Below are 26,611 nucleotides of genomic sequence, written 5' to 3'. Positions count from 1 at the left end.
GCACTCTTTGTCCTTTTATAGGCACTCCTGTGTCCTTGCTCCTGGTGGCACCACAGGCTGATCCGGCTGCCACTAATGGAAGGGCAGAGGGTCTCTGCTGCTGCCCACTGTTTACTGTGGCCATTGCTCAGTTGTGGCCACGCGTGTCATGGAGACTTCTCTCACTACGGGCCCTCCCAGTGTGATCCAGAGAGAGAGAGAGGAATATGAGGTGAGCAAGGCCCTCCCAGTGTGATCCAAAGAGAGAGAGAGGAAGATGAGGAGAGCCAGGCCATCCGCAGCCATCTCCAGTGTCCAGCCCCCAGCCTTCAGCTCTGCTCTCAGGCCCCCAGGAAACAAGCCGGCCCTCAGCAGGAAATAACCTCTCAGCCAGGGAAAGATCCAATTGGACAAGCAGAGCCGAGGGAGCAGCTCAGTGTGTTTTACTCCCCATCTATTTTCCGGGAAGGAGAATAGCAGCCCATCCTAGATGTGTATCAGAGCATCACTTTCAGGGGCAGTGGCCGTGGTCTGGGGAGGGGGAAGGTGGCTTTGCGCTGATGTCCTCGCTTGTCTTCTTCGGAGCAAAGTGTCAATACAGATTAGCCACACTGTGACACTCGTGAAACACCTTGATCAGTAATGAGCTTTTCCAGTCGAATGCACCGGCGGAGCTCACTTTTCATAGCCTTAACATTGCCATTATTTTCAGAGTCACCGCGGCTCACGCGCCGGCTGCTTGAAAGCAGGGTGGTATACAGTACATGCCTTCTCTCCTGCAGCCCAGTGAACTTTCTTTTACAGGCAACTGCAGATGTACATTTCAGGGTTGCGTGACTGACAATCATAGGCATAAATGCTTCCCCACAGCAGATTTGATTTGACGAGCGTAATCAGGAGACCATCAAAAGGTAAAAATGTAAAGGACGGATGGCTTATGGTTCCTGAGATAATAGGAGGCATTTAAACTGGGAATTAGTACACAAACACAGCTTCAGAGGACAGGTCTGAAACTAACGCTTTTTTGTTTCCTCTCTCTCTCCATCTCTCTCTCCATCTCTCTCTCCCCCTCTCTCTCTCCCCCCCCTCCTCTCTCTCTCTCTCTCTCTCTCTCTCTCTCTCTCTCTCTCTCTCTCTCTCTCTCTCTCTCTCTCTCTCTCTCTCTCTCTCTGCTTCACTCAAGGGGAAGAGGACTAAAGCAGGGATGGAGCCAGCAGACACCCCAGACTCGGCACGTGGACGCGGGGAGAAGAAAGCCATCAAGTATGTTCCTGGTTCCTTGGCTTTGGGGGGTTTTAACAATGATATGCGATATGCAAAAACCACAAGCACAGAACAAGAAGGGTTCTCGACCGAGTGCCGTCTCTACAGGCAACAAGCACACCGGGAAACGCCGGACAAATGTTAGAGCGATTAGCTACATCAGCATAGACTGGCCCCGCTTTATCTTATCCACGCCAGGGAAATTTGGTGTCCAGTATCTGCAGTACACTCCCTGTTATCTCAGTGTTGCGAGAAGATAGGAGACGTCCCCCAAGTGCCAGGCCTTTAGCCAATGCGTCTGGCCGAGGTGTACGTTTAGGAAAGTGTGAGACTAGAAGAGAACACGCACACACTCTTTAGAGAAATATTTCAGGAGTATTTTCATTCGGCGGCTAAGTGGCGTAGTGGGCAAGGCGCTCGCCACTAACGCAGGAGATGCTGGGCCAAGCTCTCGGCGTTGCTACCAGCTTGGCTGGTCGTTCATACTAATACAATTGGCAGTATTAGGGGGTGGGAAGCTGGTGGGTGGGGATCGGACGTTGTGGACAGCGACTCCTACAGGTCGGTTGGTGCGCCTGCACTGTAGAATCAGGAAGTGTCGGGGGCAGCGTGAGCCTCCCACGCGTTACTCCTCGCCACTGAGAGATCGAGCTGCGCAGGTGAAAAGATGCGACTGCTGTTACCTCAAGTACCGGAGGGGACTTGTGCTATGTATGACTTAGTCCACATTGCAGCCGGCTTGTGGGAGGCAAGAAACAGCGTTCGTGACAGGGGAGGGTTGAATTGGATGATACGAAATTGGGATGGGAGAAAATATAGAAAATAGGAGAAAAAGTGGATAAAGAAAAAACAGTAGTCTGTACTCTTAGGTTAGAGGTCGGCACACACCACAGAAACGTTAGCTCTGTATTGCTAAGTATCACGTTTTCATGATACACAACAAGGACTCTATAACCCGCTCTCCACTACCCCCTCTGTACACTGTTGTCCTCTCAGCGCTTCGTTTGGGGATGTCTGTATTCACCTTTCACCTTTGTTCGTTGGTTTCCTTATGGAGGTGGTCGACGGCTGACCAGGCTCCATGAATGTTAACCCCCAGCTCTTAATTTCTGCTTCCTTCCTTCCTTCCTTCTTTCCTTCCTTCTTTCCTTCCTTCCTCACTGGCTCCAGCAGCATCGCCGTGCTCTACCCTCCTCCCGCTCATCATCTCAGCTTGTTCTTCCTCCTCTGCCGCTCTGTCCCTCCGCTCTCTTGACCATTGCTGTGTGACTTTTGTACTTTTTCCATCAGTGATTCTGCAACACCTCTTCTCTCCCCCTCCTTCTCTCTGCCGCCGTGTGGTTTATACCTCCCTGCCTTGTGCCTTCGTGGTCCTGTGCTGCTCTCACTCCTCATTGCTCAGGATGGGGGCCGGAATGTTTTAACTCATGTTTTAATTCAACTGTATTTTCATCAGTATTAGCCAGATAAAGGAAATGTAATCACACGGTTACATGATTGTAATGTGTAATCATTAGAATATGACTTCTCTTTTGTCTCTTCCTCTCTGTGTCTGTGTCTCTGTTCCTGTTTCTGCCAAGTTGGTTTCATGCATAACGTCAGTGAATGTACTGTATAGACTGTACTGTATATACTGTACTGTATAGACGTGTCTTTCCTTCCGCAGGCTTTTCCTTTTTCATTTGAAATTGAACCGCTATGATGATTTGACAACTTTGTGACAAACACAACACTAGATGTTAAATGGGACCTGCTTTGGTTTAAAGGTTTGGCGCAGGTCTATGACCGAGCCCCTGTCTAACCCTCCTGTTTGTCAAGTGCTCCATGCAGTTGGATTGTTTGGTTAGTTGGTGCCCAGGCTTGTCCATGGTTGTGTTATCTGACCTGTTTCTCTCTCTGGCCACACAGTGATCTAGACAGAGACTTTTGGAATAACAATGACAGCAGCACAGTTCAACAGAGGTGGAGCTCCTATCCACCCAAGGAGTTCGTACTAAACATTTCTCCCTATGCCCCGTACGGAGACCCTCGCCTCACGCTCAAGTGAGTCTTGGTCCAAGGCTGGTAAGACACCTCCCCCTGAGCAGGGCTGTAATGATGCGGGGGCATCCCAGCCCCTCCCCCTCCCATCTCCTCTCCTCTCCTCCTCTCCTCTCCTCTCCTCTCCTCTCCTCTCCTCTCCTCTCCTCTCCTCTCCTCTCCTCTCCTCTCCTCTCCTCTCCTCTCCTCTCCTCTCCTCTCCTCTCCTCTCCTCTCCTCTCCTCTCCTCTCCTCTCATCTAATCTCCTCTCATCATCAGTAGCCATTCATCATATGGAAGGCATCAAGCATTAATTTATGACACAAATAAATACTCTATACTGTATTATGTATATTGGATGTTATAATACCTGTCAAGTTAAATTACATTTCATCATCTTGCAACTACGTACTGTAGTTGCCTGAGGACAAAAAGGTTTTCGGAATATTCGCTAATATTATAAATGTTTTATAAAACATTTAAAAGCTCAGTCCATAAATGTCACAACGTAACTTCACATATACAAACACTATATATATTGTGAGACTCATTGTTTTGCCAACAACAACAACAACAACAACTAGAACAACAACAGTAATAAAGCGTCTAATGTGTACACACACTGGGAGTCACTGATGATTGCTCATGATTACTAGAGAATCTGCCTGGGAAATGTCATCCAGACGCATCCTCAGCCATTACAGCCACAGAGCAGCGATGCTCTCCACCCCCCCCCCCCCCCCCCCCCGAGCTAATGCTCTCCATCCCCCCCCTTCTGCTTCCACCGCTCAACCCTCTCTGCTTTTAATGGACACAGAGACCTGTGTGTTCAGATGCCCCCCCGTTCCCTACAGCCCTGCCGGTCCAACTAACTCCTAACCTCTAACCTATCACCTCTCTCCCATGGGCTGTAACCATGGAGACGGACAACCCTCGTAGCCTCCCTCTCCAATTAACATCTGCACACCTTAACCCAACATGTCTGTAATCTGCTACCTATCTCCCTGCCCCCCCCCCCCCCCCCCCGCCCTCCCCCCTCCCCCCTCCAATCCCTGAGAGCTGACACCGTCGGTGTAGTTGTGGAGGGTTGACCGTTAACGCCAGGGTCCGATGTGATGCCAGTGTTCGTCCGTGCTTTTACAGTTTTCCATCCATTGTTGTTCTTCTGACCTCCTATCGACCCAAGTGTTGACATTATGACTTGTACTGCAGTTGATGTAATAGCACTGAACCTACCTCTGTTGTCTGTCGTTATAGGTGGCAGCTCATAGGTAAAGACGTTTTCACTTGGTGCAGTGAATTTCAATGCTTTATTTAAATTTATTTGACTAAACACACTAGTGTATGAACCTGCATAAAATTAAAGCCCCAGCAAGGTCCAGCCCCCCACCCGCCCCTCCACCCCCCCCCCCCCCCCCCCCCCCCCCCCCCCCCCCCGCCCCCGCACTCCCTTCTGGGCGTTGAGAGGGCTCTAACAGTAGACCTGCTCCAACCAGTCTGCTAAGCTCGCTGGTTGTGCTGAACAGACAAGACCATTTAGAGCTGCATGTGTTAAAATTGCCCTGAGGAAGGAGGCAGCAGTGAGCTTATGAAGGTGGTTGCTGGTGGGTTACTGTATATAAACTCTGCCTGAAGATGATGGCTGCTGATCTCCAGAATCCTATACCATCCACGGCCCGTTCTCTTGAAGAGCTCATCTGTTAAACCCTCAAACGTGCCATTCCATGGCTTATAGATGGTCCCCTTCTATAGGCTCTGACACGCTTCTGTCCTGCTCTGCTGTGAGCTGGTTGAAAACGGATGACGGATCAGTCATTGCAACTAAAAGGGGCTTCGTTTTAAAAAATAATTATCAGTGGGAGACAGTACTGAGCTTCCCATTCAATAAGATACTGTAACAACTTTACCATTCAGTTAAAACAGGCTGAGATTGTGAAGAATGGTATTGAGCCAGGAGAGGCCTGACCTGGAGTCACCCCTCAGCAGCCAAGGGGTTCTGAAGGATCTGCAGCCTTCAATCTTTGTAAGCGCCATGGGGCCTCATTTATCAAACAGGTTAACTACTCTGCATGATCAATTTGTAGAACATTTGGGGGATTTATTGGCATTGGAATTCGATTGCTACATCAGTTACAGTAGCATGTATGTTTAATCTCGGCAGGGGCCATAGTTTGACCCGAGATAAATTATTATTGTAATTTGACACGCCTGATTTGTCAAGTTTACCAATTGACCAATGCTTTGATGATTATTTTATTTATTACTGTATTAGATCGTTTAGAAATCATTTAAAAAAAGACGAATAACTGGCATAAAGTTTAACATTACTACGATCAACAAACGGATTGGATTGTGAATACATTTGATTATACACATCCAATGTGCACATCCCCGTCAGGGCTGGGTGGTTACATTCCACCAGTTCAATATGCAAACAGAAGCTGTACTTCATTCACTAATGAGCAGCACTTTATGATTTTTCCATATTTCAACGATAATCCTACTTCCTGAGTCGATTGACCTGAGAGTGAATTTAACCATGATTCCTTCAGACATTCGCGGTGCTACTTGACGAGTTCTCAGTCTTGCATGTAAAGGGCAGTGTAGTTGGCTGGATAAATGAGGCCCGCGGCACCTGGTTCTGACTGTTTCGCCAAACGGCGTCCGCTCTGTTCCCGTGGTGATTGATGTCTTATCTACGTGTTCAGACAGGTCAATTGGTCAGGATTATACGTGAAAATAGCATGGTGACCTTCAAAGGGACATGCAAGTGCATTGCCCTATCCCCACTCACACACACAACTAGACCTCCTCTGTGCCTTGTAGCCGTTGTTTGCTGGTTTGCTGGTTTGCAGAGAGCACCCTGATGCATGCATTGTGATGTGCACTGAATATTAATGGATTAATACTCATGGCACCAGAGGGCACTACTGTGCTGTACTTTTTGATAACAACTTCCTGGCAGTGGAGACGTGTCATTTGGAATCCAAAGTTCCATGTTGTGAGAGGAACACAAAGACAAAGATCATATATGAACACTTACATTACTGTTTTTAATTTTTTTCTTTTACACCTTGTTATTTGCTCTTTTAAAACGGTTCCTCATTTGCCATATTAAGCACTTTGCTTTTGATGGTTAATGATTGGCAAATATAATCTCTACACATTGAGGTGCTGTACCGTAAAACTAAACAAAATAAATACTTCTATTCTTAAGATTTGGACCCAAAACACGTTGGTATGCGGTCTGTGAGCTGGTATTTCAGTGAATGTCACCTTGGTGGAATCCTGAATGGTTTGTTTACTTTATTCTCTGGGCGATACGGTACGATAGCTTTTCTCCCCTCCCTATAAGATGCTACCATTGAAATGCCCTGTGTAATAGCACCTCTCAAGGCTAAAGTGCTGATAAATTGAGAAGTAAACAAGCGGCTGCTGCCCCTGAGTGAATGCTGGCAGCCTCCAGTAGTGGTCCTCTATTAGTGATCCTACAGTAGTGATCCTCTATTAGTGGTCCTCTATTAGTGATCCTACAGTAGTGATCCTCTATTAGTGATCCTACAGTAGTGATCCTCTATTAGTGATCCTACAGTAGTGGTCCTGTATTAGTGATCCTACAGTAGTGATCCTCTATTAGTGATCCTACAGTAGTGATCCTCTATTAGTGGTCCTCTATTAGTGATCCTACAGTAGTGATCCTCTATTAGTGATCCTACAGTAGTGATCCTCTATTAGTGATCCTACAGTAGTGGTCCTCTATTAGTGATCCTACAGTAGTGATCCTCTATTAGTGATCCTACAGTAGTGATCCTCTATTAGTGATCCTACAGTAGTGATCATCTATTAGTGATCCTACAGTAGTGGACCTCTATTAGTGGTCCTCTATTAGTGATCCTACAGTAGTGATCCTCCAGTAGTGATCATCTATTGGTGGTCCTACAGTAGTGGTCCTCTATTAGTGGTCCTCCAGTAGTGATCCTCTATTAGTGGTCCTCTATTAGTGGTCCTCTATTAGTGGTCCTCTATTAATGATCCTCCAGTAGTGATCCTCTATTAGTGATCCTCTATTAGTGATCCTCTATTAGTGGTCCTCCAGTAGTGATCCTCTATTAGTGATCCTCTATTAGTGGTCCTCCAGTAGTGGTCCTCTATTAGTGATCCTCTATTAGTGATCCTCCAGTAGTGGTCCTCTATTAGTGGTCCTCTATTAGTGGTCCTCTATTAGTGATCCTCTATTAGTGATCCTCCAGTAGTGATCCTCTATTAGTGGTCCTCTATTAGTGATCCTCCAGTAGTGGTCCTCTATTAGTGGTCCTCTATTAGTGATCCTCTATTAGTGATCCTCTATTAGTGATCCTCCAGTAGTGCTCGTCTATTAGTGGTCCTCTATTAGTGATCCTCCAGTAGTGATCCTCTATTAGTGATCCTCCAGTAGTGGTCCTCTATTAGTGATCCTCTATTAGTGATCCTCTATTAGTGATCCTCCAGTAGTGCTCCTCTATTAGTGGTCCTCTATTAGTGATCCTCCAGTAGTGATCCTCTATTAGTGGTCCTCTATTAGTGATCCTCTATTAGTGGTCCTCTATTAGTGATCCTCTATTAGTGGTCCTCTATTAGTGATCCTACAGTAGTGATCCTCTATTAGTGATCCTACAGTAGTGATCCTCTATTAGTGATCCTACAGTAGTGGTCCTGTATTAGTGATCCTACAGTAGTGATCCTCTATTACTGATCCTACAGTAGTGATCCTCTATTAGTGGTCCTCTATTAGTGATCCTACAGTAGTGATCCTCTATTAGTGATCCTACAGTAGTGACCCTCTATTAGTGATCCTACAGTAGTGGTCCTCTATTAGTGATCCTACAGTAGTGATCCTCTATTAGTGATCCTACAGTAGTGATCCTCTATTAGTGATCCTACAGTAGTGATCATCTATTAGTGATCCTACAGTAGTGGACCTCTATTAGTGGTCCTCTATTAGTGATCCTACAGTAGTGATCCTCCAGTAGTGATCATCTATTGGTGGTCCTACAGTAGTGGTCCTCTATTAGTGGTCCTCCAGTAGTGATCCTCTATTAGTGGTCCTCTATTAGTGGTCCTCTATTAGTGGTCCTCTATTAATGATCCTCCAGTAGTGATCCTCTATTAGTGATCCTCTATTAGTGATCCTCTGTTAGTGGTCCTCCAGTAGTGATCCTCTATTAGTGGTCCTCCAGTAGTGGTCCTCTATTAGTGATCCTCTATTAGTGATCCTCCAGTAGTGGTCCTCTATTAGTGGTCCTCTATTAGTGGTCCTCTATTAGTGATCCTCTATTAGTGATCCTCCAGTAGTGATCCTCTATTAGTGGTCCTCTATTAGTGATCCTCCAGTAGTGGTCCTCTATTAGTGGTCCTCTATTAGTGATCCTCTATTAGTGATCCTCTATTAGTGATCCTCCAGTAGTGCTCATCTATTAGTGGTCCTCTATTAGTGATCCTCCAGTAGTGATCCTCTATTAGTGATCCTCCAGTAGTGGTCCTCTATTAGTGATCCTCTATTAGTGATCCTCTATTAGTGATCCTCCAGTAGTGCTCCTCTATTAGTGGTCCTCTATTAGTGATCCTCTATTAGTGGTCCTCTATTAGTGATCCTCTATTAGTGGTCCTCTATTAGTGATCCTCCAGTAGTGATCCTCTATTAGTGATCCTCCAGTAGTGCTCCTCTATTAGTGATCCTCCAGTAGTGATCCTCTATTAGTGGTCCTCTATTAGTGGTCCTCTATTAGTGATCCTACAGTAGTGATCCTCTATTAGTGATCCTACAGTAGTGGTCCTCTATTAGTGGTCCTCCAGTAGTGGTCCTCTGTTAGTGATCCTCTATTAGTGATCCTCTATTAGTGATCCTCTATTAGTGATCCTCCAGTAGTGATCCTCTATTAGTGATCCTCTATTAGTGGTCCTCCAGTAGTGGTCCTCTATTAGTGATCCTCTATTAGTGATCCTCCAGTAGTGGTCCTCCAGTAGTGATCCTCTATTAGTGGTCCTCTATTAGTGATCCTCCAGTAGTGGTCCTCTATTAGTGGTCCTCTATTAGTGATCCTCCAGTAGTTGTCCTCTATTAGTGATCCTCTATTAGTGGTCCTCTATTAGTGATCCTCCAGTAGTGGTCCTCTATTAGTGATCCTCTATTAGTGGTCCTCTATTAGTGATCCTCCAGTAGTGGTCCTCTATTAGTGATCCTCCAGTAGTGATCCTCCAGTAGTGGTCCTCTATTAGTGATCCTCCAGTAGTGATCCTCTATTAGTGATCCTCCAGCAGTGGTCCTCTATTAGTGATCCTCCAGTAGTGATCCTCTATTAGTGATCCTCCAGCAGTGGTCCTCTATTAGTGGTCCTCTATTAGTGATCCTCCAGCAGTGGTCCTCTATTAGTGATCCTCCAGTAGTGATCCTCCAGTAGTGATCCTCTATTAGTGATCCTCCAGCAGTGGTCCTCTATTAGTGATCCTCCAGTAGTGGTCCTCTATTAGTGATCCTCTATTAGTGATCCTCCAGTAGTGGTCCTCTATTAGTGATCCTCCAGCAGTGGTCCTCTATTAGTGATCCTCTATTAGTGATCCTCTATTAGTGATCCTCCAGTAGTGGTCCTCTATTAGTGATCCTCTATTAGTGATCCTCTATTAGTGATCCTCCAGTAGTGGTCCTCTATTAGTGATCCTCTATTAGTGATCCTCTATTAGTGGTCCTCTATTAGTGATCCTCTATTAGTGGTCCTCTATTAGTGATCCTCCAGTAGTGGTCCTCTATTAGTGATCCTCCAGTAGTGGTCCTCTATTAGTGATCCTCTATTAGTGATCCTCTATTAGTGGTCCTCTATTAGTGATCCTCTATTAGTGGTCCTCTATTAGTGATCCTCCAGTAGTGGTCCTCTATTAGTGATCCTCCAGTAGTGGTACTCTATTAGTGATCCTCTATTAGTGGTCCTCTATTAGTGATCCTCTATTAGTGGCCCTCTATTAGTGATCCTCCAGTAGTGGTCCTCTATTAGTGATCCTCCAGTAGTGGTCCTCTATTAGTGATCCTCTATTAGTGGTCCTCTATTAGTGATCCTCCAGTAGTGATCCTCTATTAGTGATCCTCCAGTAGTGGTCCTCTATTAGTGATCCTCCAGTAGTGGTACTCTATTAGTGATCCTCTATTAGTGGTCCTCTATTAGTGATCCTCCAGTAGTGATCCTCTATTAGTGATCCTCTATTAGTGGTCCTCTATTAGTGATCCTCTATTAGTTATCCTCTATTAGTGGTCCTCTATTAGTGATCCTCTATTAGTGATCCTCTATTAGTGATCCTCCAGGAGTGGTCCTCTATTAGTGATCCTCCAGTAGTGGTCCTCTATTAGTGATCCTCTATTAGTGGTCCTCTATTAGTGATCCTCTATTAGTGGTCCTCTATTAGTGATCCTCTATTAGTGGTCCTCTATTAGTGATCCTCTATTAGTGATCCTCCAGTAGTGGTCCTCTATTAGTGATCCTCTATTAGTGATCCTCTATTAGTGATCCTCTATTAGTGATCCTCTATTAGTGATCCTCTATTAGTGATCCTCTATTAGTGGTCCTCTATTAGTGGTCCTCTATTAGTGATCCTACAGTAGTGATCCTCTATTAGTGGTCCTCTATTAGTGATCCTCTATTAGTGATCCTCTATTAGTGGTCCTCTATTAGTGGTCCTCTATTAGTGATCCTCCAGTAGTGATCCTCCAGTAGTGGTCCTCTATTAGTGATCCTCCAGTAGTGGTCCTCTATTAGTGATCCTCCAGTAGTGGTCCTCTATTAGTGATCCTCTATTAGTGATCCTCCAGTAGTGATCCTCTATTAGTGGTCCTCTATTAGTGGTCCTCTATTAGTGACCCTCCAGCAGTGGTCCTCTATTAGTGATCCTCCAGTAGTGGTCCTCTATTAGTGATCCTCCAGTAGTGGTCCTCTATTAGTGATCCTCTATTAGTGATCCTCCAGTAGTGATCCTCTATTAGTGGTCCTCTATTAGTGATCCTCTATTAGTGATCCTCTATTAGTGGTCCTCTATTAGTGGTCCTCTATTAGTGATCCTCCAGTAGTGATCCTCCAGTAGTGGTCCTCTATTAGTGATCCTCCAGTAGTGGTCCTCTATTAGTGATCCTCCAGTAGTGGTCCTCTATTAGTGATCCTCTATTAGTGATCCTCCAGTAGTGATCCTCTATTAGTGGTCCTCTATTAGTGGTCCTCTATTAGTGACCCTCCAGCAGTGGTCCTCTATTAGTGGTCCTCCAGTAGTGGTCCTCTATTAGTGGTCCTCTATTAGTGACCCTCCAGTAGTGGTCCTCTATTAGTGATCCTCTATTAGTGATCCTCTATTAGTGGTCCTCTATTAGTGGTCCTCTATTAGTGATCCTCTATTAGTGATCCTCCAGTAGTGATCCTCTATTAGTGATCCTCTATTAGTGATCCTCCAGTAGTGGTCCTCTATTAGTGATCCTCTATTAGTGGTCCTCCAGTAGTGGTCCTCTATTAGTGGTCCTCTATTAGTGATCCTCCAGTAGTGGTCCTCTATTAGTGATCATCCAGTAGTGGTCCTCTATTAGTGATCCTCCAGTAGTGATCCTCTATTAGTGATCCTCTATTAGTGATCCTCCAGTAGTGGTCCTCTATTAGTGATCCTCCAGTAGTGGTCCTCTATTAGTGATCCTCCAGTAGTGATCCTCTATTAGTGATCCTCCAGTAGTGATCCTCTATTAGTGATCCTCCAGTAGTGATCCTCTATTAGTGGTCCTCTATTAGTGATCCTCCAGTAGTGGTCCTCTATTAGTGATCCTCCAGTAGTGGTCCTCTATTAGTGATCCTCCAGTAGTGATCCTCTATTAGTGATCCTCCAGTAGTGATCCTCTATTAGTGGTCCTCTATTAGTGATCCTCCAGTAGTGATCCTCTATTAGTGGTCCTCTATTAGTGATCCTCCAGTAGTGGTCCTCCAGTAGTGGTCCTCTATTAGTGATCCTCTATTAGTGATCCTACAGTAGTGATCCTCTATTAGTGATCCTCTATTAGTGATCCTCCAGTAGTGGTCCTCTATTAGTGATCCTACAGTAGTGATCCTCTATTAGTGATCCTCCAGTAGTGGTCCTCTATTAGTGATCCTCTATTAGTGATCCTCTATTAGTGATCCTACAGTAGTGATCCTCTATTAGTGATCCTCCAGTAGTGATCCTCCAGTAGTGATCCTCCAGTAGTGATCCTCCAGTAGTGGTCCTCTATTAGTGATCCTCTATTAGTGATCCTCCAGTAGTGGTCCTCTATTAGTGATCCTCTATTAGTGATCCTCCAGTAGTGGTCCTCTATTAGTGATCCTCTATTAGTGATCCTCTATTAGTGATCCTCCAGTAGTGGTCCTCTATTAGTGATCCTCTATTAGTGATCCTCCAGTAGTGGTCCTCTATTAGTGATCCTCCAGTAGTGATCCTCTATTAGTGATCCTCTATTAGTGATCCTCCAGTAGTGGTCCTCTATTAGTGATCCTCCAGTAGTGGTCCTCTATTAGTGATCCTCCAGTAGTGGTCCTCTATTAGTGATCCTACAGTAGTGGTCCTCTATTAGTGATCCTCTATTAGTGATCCTCCAGTAGTGGTCCTCCAGGAGTGATCCTCTATTAGTGGTCCTCTATTAGTGATCCTACAGTAGTGATCCTCTATTAGTGATCCTCTATTAGTGGTCCTCTATTAGTGATCCTCCAGTAGTGGTCCTCTATTAGTGATCCTACAGTAGTGATCCTCTATTAGTGATCCTCTATTAGTGGTCCTCTATTAGTGATCCTCCAGTAGTGGTCCTCTATTAGTGATCCTCCAGTAGTGGTCCTCTATTAGTGATCCTCCAGTAGTGGTCCTCTATTAGTGATCCTCCAGTAGTGGTCCTCTATTAGTGGTCCTCTATTAGTGATCCTCCAGTAGTGATCCTCTATTAGTGGTCCTCTATTAGTGATCCTCTATTAGTGATCCTCCAGTAGTGGTCCTCTATTAGTGATCCTCCAGTAGTGGTCCTCTATTAGTGGTCCTCTATTAGTGATCCTCCAGTAGTGGTCCTCTATTAGTGGTCCTCTATTAGTGATCCTCCAGTAGTTGTCCTCTATTAGTGATCCTCTATTAGTGGTCCTCTATTAGTGATCCTCCAGTAGTGATCCTACAGTAGTGGTCCTCTATTAGTGATCCTCTATTAGTGATCCTCCAGTAGTGATCCTCCAGTAGTGATCCTCTATTAGTGATCCTCTATTAGTGATCCTCTATTAGTGATCCTCCAGTAGTGCTCCTACAGTAGTGGTCCTCTATTAGTGATCCTCTATTAGTGATCCTCCAATAGTGATCCTCCAGTAGTGATCCTCTATTAGTGATCCTCTATTAGTGATCCTCTATTAGTGGTCCTCTATTAGTGATCCTCTATTAGTGATCCTCCAGTAGTGATCCTACAGTAGTGATCCTCTATTAGTGATCCTCTATTAGTGATCCTCCAATAGTGATCCTCCAGTAGTGGTCCTCTATTAGTGATCCTCCAGTAGTGGTCCTCCAGTAGTGATCCTCTATTAGTGGTCCTCTATTAGTGATCATACAGTAGTGATCCTCCAGTAGTGGTCCTCTATTAGTGATCCTCTATTAGTGGTCCTCTATTAGTGATCCTCCAGTAGTGATCCTCTATTAGTGATCCTCTATTAGTGGTCCTCTATTAGTGATCCTACAGTAGTGATCCTCCAGTAGTGGTCCTCTATTAGTGATCCTCTATTAGTGATCCTCTATTAGTGATCCTCTATTAGTGATCCTCCAGTAGTGGTCCTCTATTAGTGATCCTCCAGTAGTGGTCCTCTATTAGTGGTCCTCTATTAGTGATCCTCCAGTAGTGGTCCTCTATTAGTGATCCTCCAGTAGTGGTCCTCTATTAGTGATCCTCCAGTAGTGGTCCTCTATTAGTGATCCTCCAGTAGTGGTCCTCTATTAGTGATCCTCTATTAGTGGTCCTTTATTAGTGATCCTCCAGTAGTGGTCCTCTATTAGTGATCCTCCAGTAGTGATCCTCTATTAGTGATCCTCCAGTAGTGGTCCTCTATTAGTGATCCTCCAGTAGTGGTCCTCCAGTAGTGGTCCTCTATTAGTGATCCTCCAGTAGTGGTCCTCTATTAGTGATCCTCTATTAGTGATCCTCCAGTAGTGGTCCTCTATTAGTGATCATCCAGTAGTGGTCCTCTATTAGTGATCCTCCAGTAGTGGTCCTCTATTAGTGATCCTCCAGTAGTGGTCCTCTATTAGTGATCCTCTATTAGTGGTCCTCTATTAGTGATCCTCCAGTAGTGATCCTCTATTAGTGATCCTCCAGTAGTGGTCCTCTATTAGTGATCCTCCAGTAGTGGTCCTCTATTAGTGATCCTCCAGTAGTGGTCCTCTATTAGTGATCCTCTATTAGTGATCCTCCAGTAGTGGTCCTCTATTAGTGATCGTCCAGTAGTGATCCTCCAGTAGTGGTCCTCTATTAGTGATCCTCCAGTAGTGATCCTCCAGTAGTGGTCCTCTATTAGTGATCCTCTATTAGTAATCCTCTATTAGTGGTCCTCCAGTAGTGATCCTCTATTAGTGATCCTCTATTAGTGATCCTCTATTAGTGGTCCTCTATTAGTGATCCTACAGTAGTGATCCTCTATTAGTGATCCTCTATTAGTGGTCCTCCAGTAGTGATCCTCTATTAGTGGTCCTCTATTAGTGGTCCTCTATTAGTGATCCTTTATTAGTGGTCCTCTATTAGTGATCCTCTATTAGTGGTCCTCTATTAGTGATCCTACAGTAGTGATCCTACAGTAGTGATCCTCTATTAGTGATCCTCTATTAGTGGTCCTCCAGTAGTGATCCTCTATTAGTGATCCTCTATTAGTGATCCTCTATTAGTGGTCCTCTATTAGTGATCCTCTATTAGTGATCCTCTATTAGTGATCCTCCAGTAGTGATCCTCTATTAGTGATCCTCTATTAGTGGTCCTCTATTAGTGATCCTCCAGTAGTGATCCTCTATTAGTGATCCTCTATTAGTGATCCTCTATTAGTGATCCTCTATTAGTGATCCTCTATTAGTGGTCCTCTATTAGTGATCCTCCAGTAGTGATCCTCTATTAGTGGTCCTCTATTAGTGATCCTCTATTAGTGGTCCTCCAGTAGTGATCCTCTATTAGTGATCCTCTATTAGTGGTCCTCTATTAGTGATCCTCTATTAGTGGTCCTCTATTAGTGATCCTCTATTAGTGATCCTCTATTAGTGATCCTCTATTAGTGGTCCTCTATTAGTGATCCTCTATTAGTGATCCTCCAGTAGTGATCCTCTTTTAGTGATCCTCTATTAGTGGTCCTCTATTAGTGATCCTACAGTAGTGATCCTCTATTAGTGATCCTCTATTAGTGATCCTCTATTAGTGGTCCTACAGTAGTGATCCTCTATTAGTGGTCCTCTATTAGTGATCCTACAGTAGTGATCCTCTATTAGTGGTCCTCTATTAGTGATCCTCTATTAGTGATCCTCTATTAGTGGTCCTCTATTAGTGATCCTACAGTAGTGATCCTCTATTAGTGATCCTCTATTAGTGATCCTCTATTAGTGGTCCTACAGTAGTGATCCTCTATTAGTGGCCTCTATTAGTGATCCTCTATTAGTGATCCTCTATTAGTGGCCCTCCAGTAGTGATCCTCTATTAGTGATCCTCTATTAGTGATCCTCTATTAGTGATCCTCCAGTAGTGATCCTCTATTAGTGATCCTCCAGTAGTGGTCCTCTATTAGTGGTCCTCTATTAGTGATCCTCTATTAGTGATCCTCCAGTAGTGATCCTCTATTAGTGATCCTACAGTAGTGATCCTCCAGTAGTGGTCCTCTATTAGTGATCCTCCAGCAGTGGTCCTCTATTAGTGATCCTCCAGTAGTGGTCCTCTATTAGTGATCCTCTATTAGTGATCCTCCAGTAGTGGTCCTCTATTAGTGATCCTACAGTAGTGATCCTCCAGTAGTGGTCCTCTATTAGTGATCCTCCAGTAGTGGTCCTCTATTAGTGATCCTCCAGTAGTGGTCCTCTATTAGTGATCCTCTATTAGTGATCCTCTATTAGTGGTCCTCTATTAGTGGTCCTCTATTAGTGATCCTCTATTAGTGGTCCTCTATTAGTGATCCTCTATTAGTGATCCTCTATTAGTGATCCTCTATTAGTGATCCTCTATTAGTGATCCTCCAGTAGTGGTCCTCTATTAGTGATCCTCTATTAGTGATCCTCTATTAGTGGTCCTCCAGTAGTGGTCCTCCAGTAGTGATCCTCCAGTAGTGGTCCTCTATTAGTGATCCTCCAGTAGTGGTCCTCTATTAGTGATCCTCCAGTAGTGGTCCTCTATTAGTGATCCTCCAGTAGTGGTCCTCTATTAGTGGTCCTCTATTAGTGATCCTACAGTAGTGATCCTCTATTAGTGATCCTCTATTAGTGGTCCTCCAGTAGTGGTCCTCTATTAGTGGTCCTCTATTAGTGATCCTCTATTAGTGATCCTACAGTAGTGATCCTCTATTAGTGGTCCTCCAGTAGTGGTCCTCTATTAGTGATCCTCTATTAGTGGTCCTCCAGTAGTGGTCCTCTATTAGTGGTCCTCTATTAGTGGTCCTACAATAGTGGTCCTCCAGTAGTGATCCTCCAGTAGTGGTCCTCTATTAGTGATCCTCTATTAGTGGTCCTCCAGTAGTGGTCCTCTATTAGTGGTCCTCTATTAGTGATCCTCTATTAGTGATCCTCCAGTAGTGGTCCTCTATTAGTGATCCTCTATTAGTGGTCCTCTATTAGTGGTCCTCTATTAGTGGTCCTCTATTAGTGGTCCTACAATAGTGGTCCTCCAGTAGTGATCCTCCAGTAGTGGTCCTCTATTAGTGATCCTCTATTAGTGGTCCTCCAGTAGTGGTCCTCTATTAGTGGTCCTCTATTAGTGGTCCTACAGTAGTGGTCCTCCAGTAGTGGTCCTCTATTAGTGGTCCTCCAGTAGTGGTCCTCCAGTAGTGGTCCTCTATTAGTGGTCCTCCAGTAGTGGTCCTCTATTAGTGGTCCTCCAGTAGTGGTCCTCCAGTAGTGGTCCTCCAGTAGTGGTCCTCTATTAGTGGTCCTCCAGTAGTGGTCCTCTATTAGTGGTCCTCCAGTAGTGGTCCTCCAGTAGTGGTCCTCCAGTAGTGGTCCTCCAGTAGTGGTCCTCCAGTAGTGGTCCTCTATTAGTGGTCCTCCAGTAGTGGTCCTCCAGTAGTGGTCCTCCAGTAGTGGTCCTCCAGTAGTGGTCCTCCAGTAGTGGTCCTCTATTAGTGGTCCTCCAGTAGTGGTCCTCCAGTAGTGGTCTTCCAGTAGTGGTCCTCCAGTCCCCAGAGGGTGACCCCTTTGCTGGTCTTCCAACCTCCACAGGCTCCCAGAGAATTATCCTCCTCCAACCTCCACCTCCACCCCTGCCACCTCCTCCTCTTCCTGTACCCCTCCCCCCTCCCCCTCACCTCCCTCTCCACACTGGACTCCACAGACCCTCTCCATCCACTGCCTGTCTCTTGGACTGGAAGCCCAGACCTCCCCTTCGCACACTACGATCTGCTTCGCCTTGGATATGTGGTCGCTCACCCTGATTTCTCTGTGTGTGTGTGTGTGTGTGTGTGTGTGTTCTCCTACTCTCTGGTCTTTTTCTCCTCTCCTCTCCTATCCTCCCCTCTCCTCCCTCTCCTCCATGTGCGCTGTCTGCTGTGATGTCTTCCCCCGCCCTGTCTCTCTTCTTAGTGGGGCAGTGGCGGGGGGTCAGAGGGGGGCAGCGGGGGGGCGTGGGGATAATGGGGGGGGTCCGTGTCGCAGCGACAGCGTGAAGAGCATGATGACAGGGGGGATGAAGGCTGGGAGGTGGCAGACCGTCCAGAGCCACGTGCAGTCTGGAGGACTGAGGCCCAGCAAGTGAGTTAAGACACGCCCACAAAACCCACCAGCTCCAGTGTAGAGATGGTAGAAATAGCTCATTATTTTGATTATATTAGATTCAAATGTATTGTCATTATACAAGTACAGTACAATGAAAATAAACTTGGCCTCTAACCAGAATGCAAATGTAACAATAATGTGCAATAGAAATAAAACCCACCAGCTCCAGTGTAGAGATGGTAGAAATAGCTCATTATTTTGATTAGATTCAAATGTATTGTCATTATACAAGTACAGTACAATGAAAATAAACTTGGCCTCTAACCAGAGTGCAAATGTAACAGTAATGTGCAATAGAAATATACAATATACAGGTGATTAAACTGGGTATAAAATATATAAACGAGTACTACTGAGTGATAGTGCTAATCAGATGTATGTACAGTGTTATAGTATAGTATTGTTATGTATAGTGATACAGGTATAAAGACACTACGGTAGTAAGTCATACTGGCCAGCAGTATACAGTAACTAGTATATGTAGGTAATCGTAGTACAGATATAGATATAGTATATAAAGTTATGTAAAAAGGATCTGGTGAATTCATGGATTCATGGATTGAATGAAACAGTTCATTTTCCTGATTATTAGTTTTGAGCCGCCATTGGCAAAGAAACACATTCTATGTAATTCTATGAAACAGATGGGGAGTTTAGAGAGAGAGAGAGGCGGGCGGGGGGCAGGGGGCGGGGGCCAGGTGTCAAGGTGAGTGTGTGGGCTAAAGGAAGAGGTGTGATGACTGGGAGAATGTGTTGGAAACGGCATGTGAACTCTGCTCACAAGGAGCTATCAATAGACCACACTGACTCACATGCTCCACTGACACAGCCAGCCCAGTCGCACAACACACTGTTTATGCAGATGTTCTGTTATGGTCTATTTATGCACCGGTGTCTCGAGAAGTCTGCAGTTGCACGGAGACGCAATGCAGAAACGCACGGTTGTTGATACACTGAAAACATCGCTCCCGAAAAGATCTGTGCGCGTTTTTAATGATGCGATGTTCCGACCAGTGCGGCTTGCCTTTCAACCGACCCTAGTTACGCTGTGAATTAATGATGATCGGCGGCCGTAGATCCACCCGGTCTCCTCTCCTCCCGGGCGGCTGAGTGACGCACGCACCTATGTCACGCAAACCAGACTGCTGATTTTGGTTCATGTCTCATGTTTTTTTTTTTTTGCACCTCCTCTCGTCTGTGAGTTCTCCCTCAACATGTTCACTCCATAACTACATGTACCTCGCTCTCCCCACTCCTTCTTTTCTCTCCTCCTCTCATCTTTCTCTTTGCCCCCTGTCTATAATTGGATTCTATTTTCAGGCTGCTATAAGTGTCGCTGTCTCTTGTGTTTGTCTCACATCCCGTTTTCTTTCTGTCTCTCATCCCACCCTCTGACTTCTGCCTCTTCTTTATCTGTCCCCATCTCTCCATTTCTTTTCTCTATCTATCTATCTCTCTCGCTCTCTCTCTCTCTCTCTCTCTCTCTCTCTCTCTCTCTCTCTCTCTCTCTCTCTCTCTCTCTCGCTCTCTCCTCTCCTTTGTGTTAAAATCCCCCCTCTCTTCCTGTTGTCCCCTGTGTGCTCCATTTTTTTTTTTACCTAACCTTGCTTTACTCTTTTCACCCGTCGTATAGCCCGTGCGGAAAGCCTGCATGTTTTAAGTCGTACCGGAAGAGCCTACAGCAACGGCAGAGGAACCTGTTCGTAGAAACCAGTGTGAATATTCTCTCCTGACCTAATTCTGAGACCCTGCATTACACAGTGATCTGAGAGAAGATATATTTAGAGAGTAGGGAGGACATAAAAAAATGAAACGATGCGGGATGCCGTAGAGCACAAATGCAACGCACAAAAAAAAACAGCGTGATGCCTGACAAACCAATGACATCTGGCTAACTTCGTAGCAGGCGTCCGTCTTGTACACGGATCTCGAGGTTCGACGTACCGATTTAGTAGCGACAACATTTGAGAAAAGCTAATGAGCCGATTTGAACGGTATCTTGCGGAGGGGAGGAGTGGAAAGTGAGAGAGGCCGAGAGAGGGAGGGAGGGAGGCATACAGTAGGAGTTGGTTGGCTGCTGGGACGTCTCTAGGGGGAGAGCATGTATTTAAAAGAGGAAAAAGACTTAGAAAGAGAAGAGAGGCTTAACGTACAGATGGGAAAAGTTGTGAGAGGAGAGGAGGACATGGGGATCTCTCATCAGACCAAAAAGCCTTCGGCGGGACAACCCGGCAAAGCCACGGGCAACAACACGCCTCGCTGTGGCCGTAGTCGCTCCTCCACGCCCGTACGGACGGTGCACATCCGACCGATGCCGACGCGGACCACACCCACGCACAAGCCGCATGCTCCCACCTCGCAGGCGCACAAGCCGCGCACACAGCTGACACAGGCACACAGCTGTCCGGCGACGCAGACGCGCGACCAGCTGCACACGGCACACGGCAATCACTCAGGCTGCACGTTCTACTGCTACCTCTGCTACTGCTGTTACTGCTGCTGCCTCACCTTGCTCTCCTTCTCTCTCCTCCTCCTCCTCTCTCCACTGCCCCGCCCTCCTCCCTCTGCCTCTCACCTCTCTTCTCTCTCCCCAAACCCTGCCCTCCCTTCCTCCTCCTCCTCTTCCTCCTCCTCCTCCTCCTCCTCCTCCTCCTCCTCCTCCTCTTCCTCTTCCCCGCTGTCGTCATCAACTTCCTCTTTGGACGTACCCTCCTGTGATGGCACCGATGCTGACCTCAACGTGACCTCCTCTCCCCACTGCCCTGTGTCACCATGCACCTCCTGTGGTGATTCTGTCTCTCCCCCCAACCCGTCATGCTCTGTTGCTCCTCACCTCTCCCCCTGTCGCCCACTCATCTCCCCTTCACCCTCTACTACTGCCCCTCCCCCCCTCCCCTCTTCCTGGACCTCCCCCCCTCCACTCCGCTTCCATCGTCCCATTCTCTGCCGACCACGACCCTCCTCCCGCTCCCTGCCCTCCTTGCTCCTCTGCCCTCCCAGCTTTGGGGACCCAGCCTTGTCCTCTGCGCCCACACTGGAGCACATTCCCCCCGGGCTGGCTCGGCCTCGAACCCTGGTGCGCCAACAGAGCCTCCAGCAACCCCTCCTCCACTCAACTGCCCCAGGTCTCAGCCAGCTCCCCCCCACCTCCCAGAGCCTGGGCCAGCTGCATACTGCACCAGGCCAGCTGTACACTGCACCAGGCCAGCCTGGGGGAGGTGGGGGCATTGGGGCAGGAGGTGGGGGAGGGAGTGGCGGCACACGAGGGGGCCCCCGGGGTGTACGGGACAGCCCGGTGGGTGCGGGCGCCTCTCGCTATAGGGGAGGTGGCGTAGGAGGTCGCGGAGGAGGCCGGTCGCGGGGCGATCCCGGCAGCTTGGATTACATGATGGGACAGATCCGAAGTCGAGGCCTCGATGTCAAGTCCTTCCTGTGAGTCTCTTTCCTCTTACTGTCTGCCTGCAGTCTGTAGTGCTGTTGCTCCCTGCCTGTGTCTTACAGTATTTTGCCTTGCATGTTTATATGTCTTATGTGTTCTCTTGATGCATCTATTTGTTTTTATTTGTTGTATATGTACTGGTGTCTTATCCTGTGTTAGATTCTAATGTAAAGCCTATGTGTGAGTTGAACGTGTGACTGATCTACTTTTACCTTGATCCTGAAATATTGCTTAGTACTTTCTCTTTTCTTTCACTTTCATTACATATTTCTGTATTCAGTGTTTAAAAAAAAAATGTGCTTCCCTGTTTCGCTGTCAATCTTCTTTAGTTGGTATTTTCTCACTGTGCATCTGACATCCAGGGAAGGATATTACTTTGTGTGTGTGTCTAAGTATGGGTGGGTGTACCCGCACGCACATAAGTGTATGTATACAGTATGTATGTGCATGCATAGACGTGCATGTTTCAAACGTGGACTTGAATGATTTCTCCCCCTACATACTAGACCCTGGTAGGCGGTTTCAAAACAAGCCGTTGATGCAAGTTAACAAATCCCCTGTAGCTGCAGGTCCATCCATGCCAATACTCATCATCCCAGCAGGGGGAGGAGGAAGCTGAAGCCAGATTAGGAGGCCAGGGGTTGAACTTTTAGCATATTTGAAGAGGCTATTAGAAATGTAAATAAGCCTCATGAGAGTGTAGGAGAAGATGGATCGCTAGGTATAATACGTACATCACATACACTGATATTAACAGATTAGATTGTTGATTATACTCTCGAGCGGGGGGGGCGAGCGTATAATATATTACACTTGCTTAATATATTTTATAGTCCTTTTAAATCTCAGAAATTGAATTTTAAATGGATGAATAGATTATGAGCAATGATACTTTTCACCATATTCATTTGTACGAAGACACACAGTGCTTTATTAGTTATGCAGTGAAATTAATTATGCATCGATTTAAGTGCCTCCATTTTGGGTGGTCGGTTCGATCTGTCAAAGAACTCTGCTTTCTCTCTCTTAATTTTGAAAGCTAACGACGTGTTGCTGAGAAATGGAAAAGGAAGTCATGGCGCTCGGCATTGTGCGCTATTTCCATCAAATTTTGTGATAAACCGTTGAATGTTTTTTACGCTTCGCTAAACACAAACATCTGTCTGGGTGGCATTTAGCCTGCAATTGTCCTCACAGGATGGTTCCAGTATTTATAATATTCATGAGATGGTGTCATGAAAAGTCATGATGTATTTTATATTCAAACCGTCCCACTCAATTACATGATGTTATTATAAAAAACGTCATTTGGAATGGCTCTAAACGATGCTGCTTCGTGGATGAAACTAGTAGACCTAATCCATATTTCATATTTTGTGTTTAATTCCACAAAAATATATCTCTTTTCCTACCTCTCTGTACGTTTTTAATAGGGCTGTTAATCACCATTGATTGCATGGTTGTCCATAGTTAACTGTACACACCTGTTCAAAATATTTTTCAAATATTTTATACATGGGAGTTGACAGATGTGCTTGCTTTATGCAAATGTATGTGTATTAAACACAATACATAACCAATATGACAAATATTGTCCAGAAAAACAAAGGTAAAGGTAAAGGTAATTTAGCATAAAATAAATATGCTGCAAATAATCACAACATGTTGACCTGCTAAATGTAACATTACTCAGCAATATACTTATTGAGTACTCACACAATATAGTGTCCAATTTTACTCGTATACAGGTTCACTTATCCCCTGTTAGTAAGCTACATTTTCCATTACTCAAAGATTATTCCCTGGATCCATCACACTTCTAAAGCAAATCACACAATGTAATTGTGTCCAACCTCACATGGAGAAAAATAAAGGGTCATAAAAACATCCTCTTCAGGGGCGCCCCAGTGGCGAACCGCATAGCGCGCTCAGCCGCGACACGGCCGACCGGGTTCGATGCCCGAACCCGTCGTTGTTTGCCGAATGTCTTCCCCCCACTCTGTCTCCCATTCCTCCTCTGTCTCTCTCTGCTGGACTGCCCAGTAGAAATAAAGTGAAAAAACACCAAAAAAAAAACCTTAAAAAAAAATTAAAAAAAATTAAATAAAAACATCCTCTTCTAATGAAATTACATTTCTTGTTCTTGATATATGAACTGGTATGACTGAATGTTTGTACATTTTTACAATTTAAAATATTATTATTATTATCCTTATTATTATTATTATTATTATTATTATTATTATTATTATTATTATTATTATTATTATTATTATTATTATTATTATTATTATTATTATTATTATGTGTGTTATGCGTCCCAAAAAACGAGTGGCGTTAATTAACATTTGCGTTAACACGCTATTAACGCGCTAACCTTAACAGCCCAACTTTTTATGTTTAACGGACATATTTACACTCTGTCCACCGCTAGTCAGCGGCCTCCGTGTCAGGATGCGTATATCACTGTGTGCATCAGTAGAGGAACAAGGGTTAAGCAACCGTGTGTAGATTCATGTTAACCCTGAATCATCGATCTTCTGTCTGCAGCACCATTACTTCTGCAATAGATTGTTACTTCAGGCCAAAAGACAAAGGAGGGAAGGGAGTAGGGAGAGAGACGGAGAGATCAAGGGAGATAAAACTGAGTAGGACTCGTGTGGGTGTGACACCTCTAATTTAGTTTCATATATCCTTATCCCAGAATCCTCTCATAATCACTTCTCAGTGCAAACGTTATGTATGTAAAAGCCTTCCTGGGCATTTTGACTATATCTACACTGAGCCTGACAACACTGGCCGACTGAAAGAGCGTTAGCCGCGTAACACGTATTTAATTTAATTTCAAACCTTTATTTAAACTTGGTTTCCCTCATTTACAGTCACGCAGAGTGTACAGTACATACAGAAATAAGCAACAAAAAAAAGCATATAAAATCACGCAGCATATAAGATCATAATAAGAGATCAAGACGAGGCAAAGAGCAAGGATAACACATCAATTAAAACAAGTACAACTTCATTGACAAAGGTTGGAGATCAATGTTTTAAACTCTGCAACAGAGGGGAGAATCTCAAGCTTTTTAAGGACTGTTGGAGTTCATTCCATGAGCTAGAGGGGCATCATAGCGAAATGCAGATTTACCCTGTTCCGAGCAAACTCTGGGGACCTTAAGGACCAGCCAGTCACTAGAACGGGTTCCATAGGTTCCAAAATTCCATTCCAATAATGATTTAGTACAGTATAAGGAGGTACCTTACCCATAAGGGTATGACCACCAAGGTCATTGAGAACAGCATTTGTAATAGTAAACTATAGCACCTATCACTGTAAATGTTCCATGTAATGTTTACTCTCCCATAACAGCAACGTTCCACATGATTGATGACAGATGTGGCCCGGTAACAGACATGACCCATTGTTCAAGCCAGTTAATTTCAATCTTGGCTAGATTCCCCCCCCCCCCTCCCTTCCTCCCTCCTGCGGGTGAATCACTGCTCACTGAGATGTCATTGACACAGAGATCTGGCCTTGGAAACCACATGACCAAATGAATCTCCCAGGATATATCGGTCTTAAGGCGTTCTGGCTCCAGATCAATGTTTTTATGTCGGCGTGGTTAACGTCCCCGCCCCCTCTTGCTGCTGAACCTCTGCCGCCACACCATTGGGTGCTCCTTATTCGAGTGTTTCGCCAATAATCTCGAGAGTGTAAATTGCCCATATTTAACTGGTGATGGGAGTGGAAGGATCCCATAATCATTACACTTACAATGGCTTTATGAGCGGCGTGTCATATCAGACCCTGCGAGAGGAATAGCAGGGAGATTATTACATCTGGCTTTATAGTCCTCGCAGGACACCCGTTAGATTAAGCATTAGAAAGATGAGCTGAGAGGAGTCAGGGGTTGGCTGCGCACACACACATCTGAAGCCAGGGGGCTTTAAGCTAAAGAAGTGAGGTTCTGGAGGACAGAGAGAGAGAGGGAGGGAGAGAGAGAGAGAGAGAGAGAGAGAGAGAGAGAGTGAGAGAGAGAGAGAGTGAGAGAGAGAGAGAGAGAGAGAGAGAGAGAGAGAGAGAGAGAGAGATTTTTTTTGATTTTAGAAAAAACATTTATTTACATAATTCTCATTACAATGTGTGTGTCAATACAATTAAAAAACTACACATTATATCGGACAACATGTGTCCCCATCATACTTAAAACCACATGAGTTCTCACGTAAAAAAAAGTGCTAAAATACAACTGTCCTCCTGCAACACAACACAAAACTTCATTGAAGTTCCACCCAAACAAAAGATTGTCCATATTTCCATTCAACACATACATCTCAGCAAGAACAACATTATGCGCAACGCAATAAGGGTCCCGTCAGTCCAGTTTTGTCCATTTTGATACCCAGCGCATGGAACAGATCCCCCTCATCAGGACCCTCCGTTCCACTGAAATAATCCTGCAACAGGTCTTGTCCCCCGATGCTCCGCGCTTCAGTCCAATCGTTCAAACAGTCTCTGTTGTGACAGGCTGTCCTCAGCCCCAGTAAAGAAGCCACTTCCTCTGTGTGGTGAATTTCTGGCCCGGCTACATCCACTACATATTTCAGTTTCACTGTCCCAACTGAGTGCAGATGCTGTACAAGCCCAGGTCTACTACCGTCCTAAATGTCCAGCCGGGCTCCATACATCAGAGGCTCCTCCATACAGTTAGTTAAAAACAGAGACGTTAAAGGGTCAATATTGAGCGTGGAAAACTTGATATCACTCATAATCTCCAAAAGGAGTGCACAACAGATTAAAAAAAAACACAGGATCCGTCCTAAACTACTTGGATTCTGGTTACCCTTCATCATCTGTTTTATTGAGCTTTTGTAAAATTTTCCTCAGTCTAAAAACTTTCTGGGAAGTGTACCCCCCA

At 45.3% G+C, this 26,611-nt stretch overlaps 1 protein-coding gene across 1 annotated transcript in view; it reads left to right on the top strand.

The window, feature by feature from the left end:
* Positions 1–26,611, top strand: part of syt7a (synaptotagmin VIIa) — a gene marked incomplete at its 3' end in the record, with an annotated part of 296,315 nt that overhangs the window by 230,227 nt on the left and 39,477 nt on the right. Inside the window, exons 3-5 of the mRNA XM_084334887.1 lie at positions 1,163–1,242; positions 3,151–3,285; positions 21,257–21,688. Of these exons, the coding sequence (XP_084191013.1) occupies positions 1,163–1,242; positions 3,151–3,285; positions 21,257–21,688 (647 nt within the window). The remainder of the gene's footprint in view (positions 1–1,162; positions 1,243–3,150; positions 3,286–21,256; positions 21,689–26,611) is intronic.

This window comes from Notolepis coatsorum (assembly GCF_963971535.1).
Source record: "Notolepis coatsorum genome assembly, chromosome: 18".
NCBI classification, from domain to species: Eukaryota; Metazoa; Chordata; class Actinopteri; order Aulopiformes; family Paralepididae; genus Notolepis; species Notolepis coatsorum.
Note: the sequence above shows the minus strand (reverse complement) of the source record. Positions and strands in the feature narration are given on the sequence as shown.